The 16,247-nt window shown below is 41.5% G+C and overlaps 1 protein-coding gene across 2 annotated transcripts in view; it reads left to right on the top strand.

Annotated features, from left to right (window-relative positions):
- LOC141148312 (guanylate-binding protein 6-like) overlaps positions 1–16,247 on the top strand; it is a 119,890-nt gene that overhangs the window by 45,133 nt on the left and 58,510 nt on the right. For both annotated transcript variants that reach the window (XM_073635630.1, XM_073635629.1), the window contains 2 exons: positions 3,420–3,697; positions 11,037–11,249. In XM_073635630.1, coding sequence (XP_073491731.1) covers positions 3,420–3,697; positions 11,037–11,249 — 491 coding nt within the window. The remainder of the gene's footprint in view (positions 1–3,419; positions 3,698–11,036; positions 11,250–16,247) is intronic.

Genomic DNA, 16,247 nt, shown 5'->3' with positions numbered 1-16,247 from the left:
AAATTAGAAAATTCGGAAATTTGTAAATTCGAAGTTTGAAAATCCAAAAACCCGAAAATTCAAAAATCTGAAATAGTAACTAACTATTAAACTATAGGTATTGTAATTTCCTTTCAAATTTGACTGTCAGTGAACGTAACAAATACGAATTTATCCGAAGTTACGAATTATCCAAAATGAATGCTGCATCTAAACAAATGGAATGGAACAAATTAATAATAATTAATAATAATAATAAAACGTTGTTATTATTATTGTTATTTATTATTATTAATTCATTATGTTCCATTCCGTTTTTTCGGATCATTCATAACTTCGGATAAATTTGTATGTGTTACGTTCACTAACAGCCAAGGAAAGGAAATTACAATACCTATAATTTAAAAGTTAATAGTAATTACTAATAGTTAAGTTATTATTAGTGAACTATTATTTCAGATTTCCGAATTTTCGAATTTATAAATTTACGAATTCACTAATTTACTAATGTACGAATGTACATTCGTAAATTGTGAATGTACAAATGTACGAATGCCTGAATTTACGAATGTCCAATTTTATCGAATTTACGACAAATTGGGAAAAATTTCGTTAAACGGGTTTTCGTTAATTCGGATATTCCCGAATTAACGAATTTGTCGAAATTCGTTAAAAAACTAATTTGGAACTAAATGAATTGCACATGCCTACTCTTTTGCATTGTCCCAGCAGAGACTACAAGTAACCATGCCAAAACATATGGCACAGGCATGCCCGCTTCGTCATTATCAGGAAGATAGAGCCCTGGAGCCCATCCATTGGCCTGGGAGCCATACGTGGCCTTTTGGGACTTATTGTGTGGCTCTCAGGGCACTTGCAGAAGGTAGTCCATGTTTTGGTGCTTACTCAAGCCAATGAAGAAAAGTATTCTTTAGAGATTCTGTTACTAGATGATGGTTTGGTTTATTTCTTTTACACACTGAGGTTGCATTTATGCTTGGAATGCTTTTCAGTGTTCAGTGTTTGAGAGATAGAGAAGAGGCAGTAAGTCAAGGCCTGTTGTAGACAATGGATGAAAAAAAGCATTTTATAAAAAAACAAACAAATGGCAGTTGTTTATGATAAATGGAGCACAGTGAATATAATTTGAAATTTACTCTGAATTGCCTTCAGCAGGTCATTGACTTCCTTGATGTCATGTCAGTATTTTCATCAATGAAGATCAAAGCCTTGGCTTTACACTGTTTAGAAAACCATCATCTGGCAATACTCCCCTCCATGCGAACAGTTCACATCCCATTCCATTAGTACACAGTTTTAGGGTCTTGGCAATCTTCTTATAGCCTAGGCCATTTTTATGTAGAGCAACAATTATTTTTTCAGATCCTCAGAGTTCTTTGACATGAGGTGCCATGTTGAACTTCCAGTGACCAGTATGAGAGAGTGAGAGCGATAACACCAAATTTAACACACCTGCTCCCCATTCACACCTGAGACCTTGTAACATTAACGAGCCACATGACAACGGGGAGGGAAAATGGCTAATTGGGCCCAATTTGGACATTTTCACTTAGGGGTTACTCACTTTTTTAGACATTAATGGCTGTGTGTTGAGCTTTTTTGAGGGGACAGCAAATTTACACTGTTATACAAGCTGTACACTCACTACTTTACATTGTAGCAAAGTGTAATTTCTTCAGTGTTGTCACATGAAAATATATAATAAAATAGTTACAAAAATGTGAGGGGTGCAATCACTTTTGTGAGATACCGTGTATATATATATATATATATATATATATATATATATATATATATATATATATATATATATATATATTAAAGTTCTTGTGCCCAATGTTCAGCTTTAACTCTTCCATATTCTAGATGTTTTTTACAAGCTGTGTCTCTCTCTCTCTCTCTCTCTCTCTCTCTATTTGACCCCTTTGCAAAACATGGCTTAGTACTTGGTGGCAAAACCTTTGTTGGCAATCACAGAGGTCATATGTTTCTTGTAGTTGGCCACCAGGCCACTCCTCTTTGCAGATCTACTCCAAGTCATTAGGTTTCGAGACTGACGTTTGGTAACTTGAACCTTCATCTCCCTCCACATATTTTCTGGAGACTGGCTAGGCCACTCCAGAACCTTAATGTGCTTGTTCTTGAGCCACTCCTTTGTTGCCTCAGCCGTGTGTTTTGGGTCATTATCATGCTGGAATACCCATCCACGACCCATTTTCAATGCCCTGGCTGAGGGAAGGAGGTTTTCACCCAAGATTTGACGGTACATGGCCCCGTCCATCGTCCCTTTGATGTGGTGAAGTTGTCCTGTCCCCTTAGCAGAAAAACAAACCCAAAGCATAATGTTTCCACCTCCATGTTTGACAATGGGGATGGTGTTCTTGGAGTCATAGGCAGCATTCCTCCTCCTCCAAAAATGGCGATTTGTGATGATGCCAAAGAGCTTGATTTTGGTCTCATTTATCACAACACTTTCACCCAGTTCTCCTCTGAATCATTCAGATGTTTATTAGCAAACTTCAGACCTGTACATGTGCTTTCTTGAGCAGGGGGACTTTGCGGGCACTGCAGGATTTCAGGCCTTCACGGTGTAGTGTGTTACCAATTATTTTCTTGGTGACTATGGTCCCAGCTGCCTTGAGATCATTGACAAGATTTTCCCGCGTCGTTCTGGGCTGATTCCTTACCGTTCCCATGATCATTGAAACTCCACAAGGTGTGATCTTTCATGGAGCCCCAGACCGAGGGAGATTGAAAGTTATTTTGTGTTTCTTCCATTTGCAAATAATTGCACCAACTGTTGTCACCCTCTCACCAAGCTGCTTGGCGATGGTCTTGTAGCCCATTCCAGCCTTGTGTAGGTCTACAATCTTATCCCTGACATGCTTCGACAGCTCTTTGGTCTTGGCCATGGTGGAGTGGTGGAGAACTTGGAATCTGATTGATTGATTGCTTCTGTGGACAGGTGTCTTTTATACAGGTAACAAGCTGAGATTAGGAGCACTACCTTTAAGAGAGTGCTCCTAACTTAAGCTCATTACCTGTATAGAAGACACCTGGGAGGCAGAAATCTTGCTGATTGATAGGGGATCAAATACTTATTTCACTCATTAAAATGCAAATCAATTCATACCTGTTTTGAAATGCGTTTTTCTGGATATTTTTGTTATTCTGTCTCTGACTGTTAGACCGATCATTTCTTTTTCCTACAAAATCAGCAGGGGATCAAAAACTATTTTCCTCACTGTATATATACATTAACCAATCCTTTCTCTATCCAAAACTAGAAAAATAAAATAAAAATCTTTAGCTTTTGATAAAGTTTAACTAAATGGGTTTTGTCGAATATACAGATGTTTTAAACATTTCTGAAAGGCTTTTGGGGAAAAACATATATTTTTATTTTTCCATTAATTCAGGATTTGGTGAGCTGGCCAAAATGTACACTGAAGCTATAACCAACTCCAAATTTGCCTGCATTGAGGAAGCTGTGGTATCTTTGGCCGAGAAAGAAAACCAGGCGGCCATTCAGGAGGCAACAAAGCACTATGTGGAGAAAATGAAGACCATTCAGCTGCCCACTAAAACACTGGCCAATTTCCTGGAACAGAGCAGAAGGTACGAGGAAGAAGCTCGGCAGATGTTCCTGAAGAGGTCCTTTAAGGATAACAATCATGTGTTCCTGGAACAATTTATGGTGAGGCTTGATGTCAGGATGTTTTATCTTAAATTTTGGGGAATGAAGTGATACCAAAGACCAAAAGTGGTAATACTGAGCTACAGATTTTAACAGTGAACTCCAAGAAGATATAACTAACACTAAATATTGTGGTCCTGTTATCATTGACACATAATTAAATGTAAAAGAATACAGTGTAGCGCTAAAGTGAACTTGTTCCTCATTTGGGTCAGACCCACTAAAATATCAATCAGAGGGCCAAACTTACCTAGTGAGGTATTTAATCAAATAGGATTTTTTCAAATCCTGTATTATTACAAAAGGAAAAAGCAATAATAAATTCACTGAGTAATCCCTATAGTCTGCCTTATCAGGTGTGTATTAAATTGTATCCAATAAAGTCCAGCCAGACGAAGAGCTGATTGTATTACCCTAAAGGAGATGACTGTATGGGGATAAGTATATGTGCTATTTAATCGTGAAGAAAAAAATAATAAAATAAAATGAAAAACGTGATATTTGTATTAAAATTCCGTGAGTCAACATCCAATGTGCTAAAACGTTGCTCAGCAGACGTGTATATCTGTTGGTAACAGGTGTCGTACAAGGTACGTATATTATAATAGTATGTGAAAAAAACATAAAAATATAAAAACATATAACTCAATATAAGTGCACTCATATATATAAATAATGTTCATAAACACACTCAATGGAATCAGATGTGAGTCCCAATGCTGGACCTTTGAAGGTACACCCAGATACTTGGCCGCTTGGGCTTCCTTTGAACAGCCAGGATGGTTCCCGTATACTCAGATGGTAGGACTGAAACTGTAGATATAGGTATGTAAAAAATACTCTTACCAAGAGTGGTGGACTCCCCGGCCAGCGGCTTCGGAGTCAGAGTAAGCTTGTGGTAAAACGAACGGCAATGAGTGGAATGCTGCTTCATCCGTCAGTAGAAGTACAGGAAGGTGAGGGTCTCCACAGGACTGTCCCCCACACTTGAACGCTCTATTCACCGTACAGCTCCTCCGGTGGAAAAATCAAAGGAGAAACTCCACATAGCGTAAAACTGCTTCAAAAGGACTCTCGCTTCTGAATTTCTTGATAGACAAAAAACGAACACGAATGATCACGATAGATAAGGAGATCAAGGAAATCAGAGAAAAACTGGCTTCCCATAGGTCTACTCCAGAGTATATCTCCCATTCTACATCCCTGAGGAATCATTTGGAGAAGGAAGAGAAAGATCAAAAGATCAAAAAGCAAAAAAAGTATACCAGAGATGTCAGTGACTATAAAAATGGAAGCGTTCTTGCTTGGCAAAACAAACAAGAAGAGACTGTTGTCCCTGAGAGAGGTGCATGTGAAATGGACACCTCGGAACCACAGACTCTTTATTCCCAACAACCTTACCACCCTTCAGAAAAAAGAAAAATTACCACTTATAATCACCATCCGATTCCTCCGGGTACCCCTAGGCCCCCGAATAGAGGCCCCCCCCCACACAGTAAAGGTAGGGGTGGAAGAGGTAGGGGACAGGGACAGAGAGGTCAGTCTTCTAATTATGACCATTATAGGTCTACACCAAGGAGAGAACACCAACATGATAGACATCATGATCAGTACGAACATCACTACCCACCAAGAACACCTATTCATACGTACAACCGATATTCACCATTAGAGAATGAGAGACCACGTGACAGTTATAACTCCTATCACTCTTACAGAGAGATGGATTCTGAGTATCACAATAGGTCACCTTTCAATTATAACCAGCAGCAACCAGGACCTTCCAACGGTAGGGATTTTCCCAACGTACAAGAAAGACACAAACGAGCTATAGACGCAAACGCGGGACTAGAGGGGGGAGGCGCACCCGAAAAAAAGCAACGGTCTTAACAGATGGCGGGATTTTCAATCTGAGTAAATCCAATCTCTCAGACACAGAACTTTCAGTTCTTAATAAGGGCTTAAAGTTTGCTCCCCAAAAAGACTTAATAAGTTCAACACTTTTATAGACATACAGAAATATGTACGAAAACTTAATGTGCAGCGATATATACTCTCTAATCCAACAAGACCACAAATTGAGGTGAGCTCACATATTGTCCATTCAGGACTTTCAAACCCCTTACTTTTCAATCCACCAGGTTCCACTGCCCCCTCTATAAAGGTTTTCCGTGACCTGGTGCTAAAAGATTTAGACAAATTACCTGTCAAAAAGACTTTTAGTAATCCCAACATTAAAATCGGACTTAAACAATAATGCGAGCGCAAGGATTTAATTATCCGACCCGCCGACAAGGGGGGTGGGATAGTCATCTTGGATAAAGATGACTACCACCTCGAAATGACTAGAATTCTGAGTGATACGGAAACTTATACAAGACTGTATGTTAATCCTACAGCTTCCTATAAGAAATCACTCACTGATCTAGTTGATACGAGTTTCCAATTAGGAATCCTAAACAAAAAAGAAAAGAGTTTTTTAGTTCCAGTTGCCCCCAGGGACCCTGTCATATATTATTTACCCAAAGTGCATAAAAGTATTACCTGGCCTCCAGGCCGCCCCATCATTAGCGGTATCGATTCCGTTACTTCGCGTATAGGGAAATATATAGATCATTTCCTCCAACCTATTGTACAGGATGTACCTTCCTATTTGAGGGATACCAAAGACACTATCACCAAGTTGAATAGCGTTACCTACAGCAGAGACTTACTTCTAGTCACGGCTGACGTGACGTTGCTATATACTTGTATACCCCATAATTTGGGGATAGCGGCAGTTGAACTCTTCCTATCCAGGGAAGAATCTATCCCAAGAACTCAACAAAGATTTATTATGGACCTGCTAAGGTTCGCAACCAAACATAACTACTTTTGGTATAATGGTGATTTTTTCATCCAACGGAAGGGAGTCGCCATGGGCGCTAAGTTCGCCCCTAGTTTGGCCAACATTTTTATGGCCCGGTGGGAGGAGGATGTCGTCTATGCCCTGGACCCCCCGGAGTTGGTCCTTTGGGCCAGGTACATAGACGACATCCTCCTCCTACGGAGAGGTAGTGTTGAGTCTTTACATGCTTTCTTGACTACACTGAATGCTAACGACGTTGGTATCGAGTTGAAGTATGAGATCAGTACTTCGACTATCCATTTTCTCAATTTGGAGATAGTGGCTGTCGATGACCATCTGGAAACAAAAACGTTTTTCAAACCTACCGACCGGAATGGTTACATTCTGGTCGATAGTTGCCATCACGCGACCTGGCTAAAATCAGTACCACGCAGCCAACTTACCAGGATTAGGCGGAATTGCAGTAACCTCTCTGATTACCACTATCAGGCACAGATCTTAAGATCTAGATTTATCGATAAAGGTTATGACCCAATATTGGTTGATGATGAAATTAGAAAGGTTTCCTCAATCAATAGAGAGACATTGTTGGTAGGGCAACCTAAACCTACACAAGAGAATAAACACAAGTGGTCCTTTTTGACAGGCTTTTCTATACAACATAAACAGATCAAACAGATTATATCCCAACATTGGAAGGTCCTTAAAAATGACCCTGTATTGGGTCCTGTGCTCCCCGAGTGCAGTGGGATCATCTTTAAGGGAGCCCCATCAATTAAGAATCAGATTGCTCCCAATATTATTGACCCCCCAGCTGTACGTCCTCCCTTCTTCCAAAATATGAAAGGGTTTTTTCCTTGCCGACGTTGCAATGTTTGTCTACACAGCGTTTGTGGAAGGAGGAAAAGTGAGACGTTCACTTCCACCTCTACTGGAAAAGAATACCAAATTAAACTTCTTGACATGTGAAACACATTATGTGGTCTATTTGATCACATGTCCATGTAACAAACAGTATGTTGGTAGGACCATACGCACTTTTTCAGTACGAGGGAATGAACATATTGCTAATATTAGAAAAGGCTTGACAAACCATAGTGTCCCTAAACATTTTTTAAGGTGTCATGATCGGAACCCAACTGGGACCCGGTTCCAAGTGATAGACAAATTCATTCCACACTGGAGGGGCGAATCCCTCAAAAAGGGTGTGTCCAAGTTAGAGACTTTTTGGATCCATCAATTAAAGAGTTATTCGCCATTTGGTCTCAACATTGACTGGGACATAAACGCATTTATCAATCGGGCCTAAATAGTTGTTTCCCTACTCGCCCTAGCTTTGTTTTCTTAGGTTATATAATTTCTTAAAATGATATAGACACTTCTTGAGATTAATACTTATGCGCCAACTATTAAATGATATGGATATTATTTTGATATTGTATGTTGGCAGTTTTTGTACTTAATTAGTACAGGATGTGGAACTATTGTGACTACCAATAACTGTACATTAGAATTACTGGATGCGAGCACTGCTTGTGCCCTGTGAGACGCCTCATACTTCCATGGTTAGGATTTGTCTACTCCTGACTATACGATCCCTATTGTAGGCATCCATGCGATTTCCATATTACCACTTATCAATTTTAAGCATTAGTAAGGGGTAATGATTATGATTTCGATCCACAGACTCTTTTCTTTTTCCTTATTTTTCTTCAGTCTTTTTTATATTTTTGTACTATATATTCTTTTCCCCTATTAAAACCTAGTTAATCTATATTGGAATAATTTTTTCAAAATTTTTAAATTTTTAATTTTAATTTAATTTTATTATATTGTGCTCTGTTTTGGAGACTGCAAAGCCCTATTAATTATAATGTTTGTCTTTGAGGCTGCAGAGTCCTATTGATTATATACACTTCCTCATAAATCCTGCTATTGTTGAGACACAGATCGGTGGGGCGCATTTGCGTTCCATACACTTCTCACAATTGTAGATGTATCCGATACACATCTTGGATAGAGGTGTGCACCGCATGTGCGCTCCACCTCGCAAAGACACTATCATCTACTTCCGGTATTGACGTCACGTGTTGCTTGCGTAAGCCTTGATTGGCCGCCAGCTTCATGTGACACTAACCAGCCCGTGACCCTCCGTCCGCGACTGTCAGGTGACCTATAATGAGTCGCGTTGGGTGGTCCCGGATGGTGAGGGCACGCTAGTGTGGATGTTATAAGAATCATGGCCGTATGTGATGGCCCCTATTGGCCTGGATGTAACCACCTGACTCGTGAGCAATCACGATAGCGACGGTGGGCTCTCCCGACCAATGAGCATTGAGTTAATTCACCTAGAGGCCGGGTTCTACATCCCCACTCCTGCCCATCATGATAGGTTATTACTTAATTGACGTCATCTCTCGGGACCCGGAAGTGGCGTCTCACATGGTGTAAGCAGGTGCGGCTTTTTTCAAATTATGTTTTAGCATATATATAAATGTGGCATGCAGGCATACACCCCAGTTGAAGTCCTAGCGGACGAAATGCATCGCGTTGGATATGCCTGCTATGCCACGACCGAACAATCGCTTTTTTAATTGATTCTATATGTTTTGGCACTTTGGCCTCTGTTGTTGTCTATGGGCCAATATACCTTTACTATACCTGGTCTCTGTTGTGGTCCATGAGCCAGTGTAATTTTTTACTGCAAAGCTTTTATTAAAGTCCTTTTGAAGCAGTTTTACGCTATGTGGAGTTTCTCCTTTGATTTTTCCACCGGAGGAGCTGTACGGTGAATAGAGCGTTCAAGTGTGGGGGACAGTCCTGTGGAGACCCTCACCTTCCTGTACTTCTACTGACGGATGAAGCAGCATTCCACTCATTGCCGTTCGTTTTACCACAAGCTTACTCTGACTCCGAAGCCGCTGGCCGGGGAGTCCACCACTCTTGGTAAGAGTATTTTTTACATACCTATATCTACAGTTTCAGTCCTACCATCTGAGTATACGGGAACCATCCTGGCTGTTCAAAGGAAGCCCAAGCGGCCAAGTATCTGGGTGTACCTTCAAAGGTCCAGCATTGGGACTCACATCTGATTCCATTGAGTGTGTTTATGAACATTATTTATATATATGAGTGCACTTATATTGAGTTATATGTTTTTATATTTTTATCACATACTATTATAATATACGTACCTTGTACGACACCTGTTACCAACAGATATACACGTCTGCTGAGCAACGTTTTAGCACATTGGATGTCGACTCACGGAATTTTAATACAAATATCACGTTTTTCATTTTATTTTATTATTTTTTTCTTCACGATTAAATAGCACATATACTTATCCCCATACAGTCATCTCCTTTAGGGTAATACAATCAGCTCTTCGTCTGGCTGGACTTTATTGGATACAATTTAATACACACCTGATAAGGCAGACTATAGGGATTACTCAGTGAATTTATTATTGCTTTTTCCTTTTGTAATAATACAGGATTTGAAAAAATCCTATTTGATTAAATACCTCACTGGGTAAGTTTGGCCCTCTGATTGATATTTTAGTGGGTCTGACCCAAATGAGGAACAAGTTCACTTTAGCGCCACACTGTATTCTTTTATTTTCGATTCACAATTTGTCTAATTGTTGTGTTGGCAGCTTTCTATACATTTTTTTTGGGATTGGCGCAATATTATCATTTTTGTTTTACATAATTAAATGTATTTTATGAGTATTTTATATCAGCCTCCTGCAAACCCCAGAGCTGGGGAAAGAAGAAGCAGCACAGGAAAGCTATCAGTTGTAATGCAATACTCAAGGAGTATGATGAGAGGAGGAAAGAGCAGAGTGACAGAGATTAGATCATCAAGTTACTGCATCTCCTTTACAAGCTTAAAGGGCTGGGAGGGCTTCTTTTGTTCATGATTCAAGCAATCATTCACGCTGGCATCTAAGCTGTAGCATTCAGATGTGGCCAATCTCTAGATTTGGATACAGCTATGGCTGTATACAAACTGGACAATTAGCTGCATCCAGTTTGTGTGAAGCCAGAACTGACAACCTGGATGCAAATTGTCTGTTATCAGGGCTGCTCGGAATCCCTGTTCACATTTTACCGCTGGTAAGAGCAACTACCTGTAAACAGTGATGACAATACCCATAGGTTTGTACAATGTACATTTTGGTCTTGCAGCTGTTTCTGGTCACAGTTGTTTACTCACAAGCTTTGCATGGGGCTGGTTTCCTCTCTGGCAAAAACAAGGTTCTCACTGGTAGCCACCTTTGTCAATGAAGCCTTTCAGCATTGCAGATATGAGTTTCCTTGTAATTTCCTCTACGCGTACTGGTAAATCTTCACATCAAAGCAAGCACTAGACCAACTATCCCACTGAGCCATTAAGCCCTAGCAAAGGGCAATTTTACCTTACTTTCCAAGGCAAACTTCAAAATTCCACCTTCTATTATTAAACTCACATATTTTCTTTCATTAGAGAAACCTACTCAAAGAGAAAAATGGGTTTATCTGCATAAATGAGGAGAAGTCTCTGGAGATATGTAACTCTCTCATCAAGAAGCATTCCTTGACCTTTGAGAAGGCTTTGGCTGGGGGAGCGTATAACGTACGCGGAGGACATGCAAAGTTCAAGCAACACTTGAAAGCCATAGAAGAGAAATATAACATGGAAAAAGGAAAAGGTGTAAAGGTCTGTGGACTGTATATCTTTAAAGAATTAGGAAACATAGCATATAAAATAATTATAAAACTCATTGATTTGATGCATTGTAGGAATCTTTATGGACATATAAAAATAATGCCATGATTATTTATGTTATTACTGTTTTTTTCTGGGCGCCCACCAAATCCCCTTTTTGTCGGGTAGATATATTTTAATTTGTAAAGTCCATATATTTACCACTATTTTCCCTCTATTCTTGTCAAAGTGACAACTATACAGTTTTAGATTTGACATAACTTACTTAGACTCCTATGTCATAAAAAGCCAACATGTTTTTTTTTGGGGGGGGGTCAAAGAGCCCCTCTTCATCATCATATAGTTAGTCAGGCTAAGAAAAAAAAGAATACATAAATAAATAACTTTCATATACAGGACCCTATACCTCCAGCTTATCAAGAGGAAGGCAAAAAAACTCTATAAGATCGGGTTTACACTGGTACGACGCGACAGTCATACAATTGTGGATCCGACTTTGCCCTGCGACTTGAAGTCCGACATCCATCCGACTTCAATGAACTGGGATCTGACTTTGATCCTGACAATGCAGGCACTTTGTGTCTGGTATGAATCTTTAGGGGGAACTCCATGCCAAATTTAAAAAAAAAATTGCATGGGTTCCCCTTTCACAAGCATACCAGGCCCTTAGGTCTGGTGTGGATTTAAATGGGAATACCCATGCTGAAAAAACAGTGTGGGTTTTCCCCTAAAATCCATACCAGAACCTTATCCGAGCATGCAGCCCGGCAGGTCAGGAAAGGGGGTGGGGAGGAGCGAGTGCCCTCCCTCCTGAACCGTACCAGGCCGTATGCCCTCAACATGGGGGAATGGGTGCTTTGGGGCAGGGGGGGCCCTGTGTCTCCCACCCCAAAGCACCTTGTCCTCATGTTGATGAGGACAAGGGCCTCTTCCTGACAACCCTGGCCATTGGTTGTCGGGGTCTGTGGGCGGGGGGCTTATCGGAACAAGCCTATTTTTGTGCCTATTTAACAAGGGGGCCCCCAGATCCTGGCCCCCCACCCTATGTGAATGAGTATGGGGTACATTGTACCCCTACCCATTCACGTAAAAAAAAGTTTCAAAAATAAAACGCAGTACACAGGTTTTTAAAGTAATTTATTAAGGCAGCTCCGGCTTCGCTTCTGATTTCTTCTCCCCTCTCCAGTTCTTCTGCCTCCTCCACTGACGTCTTCTGCCTCTGCCGGTTCTTCTCCACTCTCCGCTGATGTCTTCTAGCCCTCTCCGGGTCATCTCCCTCTGTCCGCTGTCTTCTGCCTCTGCTGGGTTTTCTCTGCTGTCTTCTCGCTCTTTTGCTGGGTCTTCTCTGCTGTCTTCTCCCTCTGTTCTTCTTCTGATGTTGACTCAGCACGCACTCCCGCTCTAATGCTGGGTGTGCCACTATTTATATTGGTATGGGGCGGGGTCACCGGGTGAGGTCATATGGAGGCCCCACCCACTATGATGTCACCACCCCATCATGCACTGGGCAGTGACGTTATAGGGGCGGGGGCTCTGGGTGACGTCACCCGCTGACCCCGCCCCATACAAATACAACTAGTGGTTCTTCTTCCGATGTTGACTCAGCACGCACTCCCACTCTAATGCTGGGTGTGCCACTATTTATATTGGCATGGGGCGGGTCACCGGGTGATGTCATATGGAGGCCCCACCCACTATGACGTCACCACCCCATCATGCACTGGGCAGTGATGTTATAGGGGCGGTGGCTCTGGGTGACGTCACCCGCTGACCCCACCCCATGCAAATATAAGTAGTGGCACACCACGCACCCAGCATTAGAGCGGTAGAGAGCGGTGAGTCAACATCGGAAGAAGAACAGAGGGAGAAGGCAGCAGAGAAGACCTGGCAAAAGAGCAAGAAGACCCGGCAGAGGCAGAAGACAGCGGACAGATGGAGAAGACCCGGAGAGGGTTAGAAGACATCAGTGGAGAGTGGAGAAGAACCGGCAGAGGCAGAAGTCATCAGCGGAGGAGGCAGATGAGCCGGAGAGAGGAGAAGAAATCGGAAGCGACCCCAGAGCTTCCCTAATAAATTACTTTAAAAACCTGTGTACTGCGTTTTATTTTATTTTTTTAAGTGAATGGGTAGGGGTACAATGTACCCCATAGTCATTCACATAGGGTGGGGGGCCGTTATCCGGTATCTCCTGACCTGACGGGTTGCGTGCTCAGATATGGGTCTGTTATGGATTATAAAATCCATATCAGACTGAAAGGCCTGGTATGCTTTTGAAGTGGGAACCCATTCCGTTTTTTTTTTAAATTTGGCGTGGAGTTTCCCTTCAAGATCATCAGAGCACAAGTCGCATGCCAAAGTCAGATCAGCTAAGACGGCGATCTGACTTTGATCCGACTTCAGTGATATTCAATGGGCTGAGGTAGGATCAAAGTCGGACCAAAGTAGTGCAGGGAGCATTTTCAAAGTCGGACCGACTTGTGTCGGGCCAGTTAAGATGCCTCTCATAGGGAAACATTGATTATCACATGTCATGCGATATGAGCTCCCAATGTTGGAGCGTTTATCGTACAAGTGTGAACTCGACCTAAACCATGATCCAATTTACCCAAATGAGAGAGAATAAAATGTCTTCCCAATCCCCAAGGAGGAAATAGGATATTCTCTGCATTAATATTCTCTGGTGTTAGCATCCAAACATATTTTCTGCATTTAGGAATGTATTCAGCTCTTTTTTAAAACAAATCTACTTTAGCCAGGACTAATTCTTGAGGGAGTTTACTCCACATTTTCACAGCTCTTGCTATGAAGAAGCCATTCCTCTATATGTGGAGGTAAATCTCTTCCCTACCCATTGTCCTAATGACCTTAAAGTAAATAACTCAAACCAAGTTCACTATATGGACAACTTACAGTATGTATTTATACATGGTGATCATATCCCCCCTTAATCTCCTCTTCTCAAGAGAGAATAAATTCAGTTCCTCTAATCTTTCCTCATAGCTGAGCTCCTCCATGCCTCAGTTTAGTTTCCCTTCTCCGCACTTTCTCCAGTTCACCCATATCCTTTTTGTGAACTGGTGCCCAAAACTGAACTGCATATTCCAGATGAGGTCTTACTAATGATTTATTCAGGGGCAAAATGATATCTCTCTCTCTCTGGAGTCCATACCTCTCTTAAAGTGGAGTTCCACCCAAAAATGGAACTTCTGCTTTAAGTGCAAGTGACCCCCTGACATGCCACATTTGGCATGCCATTTTTTTGGGGGAGGAGCGGGTACCCTGTTTTTACTGGCACCCAGCTCCAACTTCCTCCCCTGGCTCTGCGGCATTCAGTTCTCCTCTCCCCCTCCCTCACTGCAAACTTCTGGGACACGTCACAGGTCCCAGAAAATTGCCCGGCCATTCACAGCGCACAGTGCGGCTCGCACATGCACAGTGCATGCCTGGCTGTGAAGCCACAGCCGGGTGCCCACAGTTAGAATGCCTGCGCCTCGGAGAGGAGGGGGAGAGGTGCGAGGCTTCATGCACCCGCATCATTGGACCGTGGGACAGGTGAGTGTCTGATTATTAAAAGTCAGCAGCTACACTTTTTATAGCTGCTGACTTTTAAATGGGTGGAACTCCGTTTTAATATAAGAAAGAATTTTGCTAGCTTTAGAAGCTGCAGCTTGACATTGCATGCTATTATTAAGTCAATATCTAGATCTAACAGAACACCAGATCCTCCTCCACCATTGATTCACCCAGTTGTAATCCTCCTAGTATGTATGATGCATGCATATTCTTAGCCCTTAAGTGCCTCACTTAACATTTATCAACATTAAACCTCATTTGCCGCACAGTTGCCCAATTAAACAGTGCATTGAGGTCAGCTTGTAAATTGGAAACATAACTGTAAGGACCTTTTTCCACTGCTTAGCTTGGTGTCATCTGCAAAGACAAATTGTTTTAATCCCAGACCCTATATAGCTTCCCGTCCAGCGACGTACCCTGTGTCAATCGGTTTGCCAAAATCCAAGTATACTATATCCACAGCAACTTCTTTATCAAGGCTTTTGCTTTCCCCCTCATAAAAAAAAAAAAAAATTGATTTGGGGTTAGGGCTTGAGATACTCCAAGAAATGATTAGCATATAGCTATGAGAGGGCAATCTTCTCCTTAGGTAAATGTGAATATTTTTTTTTTTTAATCAATAATTTTTATTAATTTTACATAGTATACATTGTACAATTGAACATTGTACGTCGTGCATGACGTAAAAGTGGACAATGCATTGAAAACAGCTCCACATTGGGTAGAGTAAAACTTTGTCCATACACAATGAATTAATGCATTGAGTACATAATAACCAGTATCTCTAGTAACGGTATACTGTAGTCGTTGCTGATCCACTTCACTAGTGTGACACCCCAAGTGGGATCACTAGAGTCACAGGAGTGAAGTGGACCATCTGTGTTAGTGCATTCCAAAGAAAGAAGAAAGAAAATGTTCTGGAAGGTTGTTAGTTGAAAATAAACATGTAAACATACTCTATTCATAGTATTGCTCGGTCAAGAGGAAGGGGTTTTAATGCAGTAACTTAGACGTGAATTGCGCAGCCTCTAGTCCAGGTGGTCCATGGTTGCCAGCTGGATTGTATTTTTTTATAATGGTTTGTGTCAGAAGCAGATGTGTGCTCATAACTGTAGTGTAATGATACCAAATCTACGACTTGGGTTAGGGTTAAGGATGTGTCTGACTTCCAGTGTCTAGCTATGTTAAGTTTAGCTGCCATCAGGATGTGGGTGGTCACTATTCTAAAGGGGTGAGGAAGGTCCTCAATAGTAAGATTCAGGATCGCAAGTGCTGGGGAGGGGGGAGTTTTGATGTGTGTAATGTTTGAGATTAGCTGGAAAATACTATCCCAGTACGTTTTAAGAAGGTGGCATGACCATAAGATATGGAGAAGATCTCCTGGGGATGAGTTGCATCTCCAGCAGATATTGGGGA

This window comes from Aquarana catesbeiana, linkage group LG06 (assembly GCF_042186555.1).
Source record: "Aquarana catesbeiana isolate 2022-GZ linkage group LG06, ASM4218655v1, whole genome shotgun sequence".
Lineage (NCBI taxonomy): Eukaryota > Metazoa > Chordata > Amphibia > Anura > Ranidae > Aquarana > Aquarana catesbeiana.
Note: the sequence above shows the minus strand (reverse complement) of the source record. Positions and strands in the feature narration are given on the sequence as shown.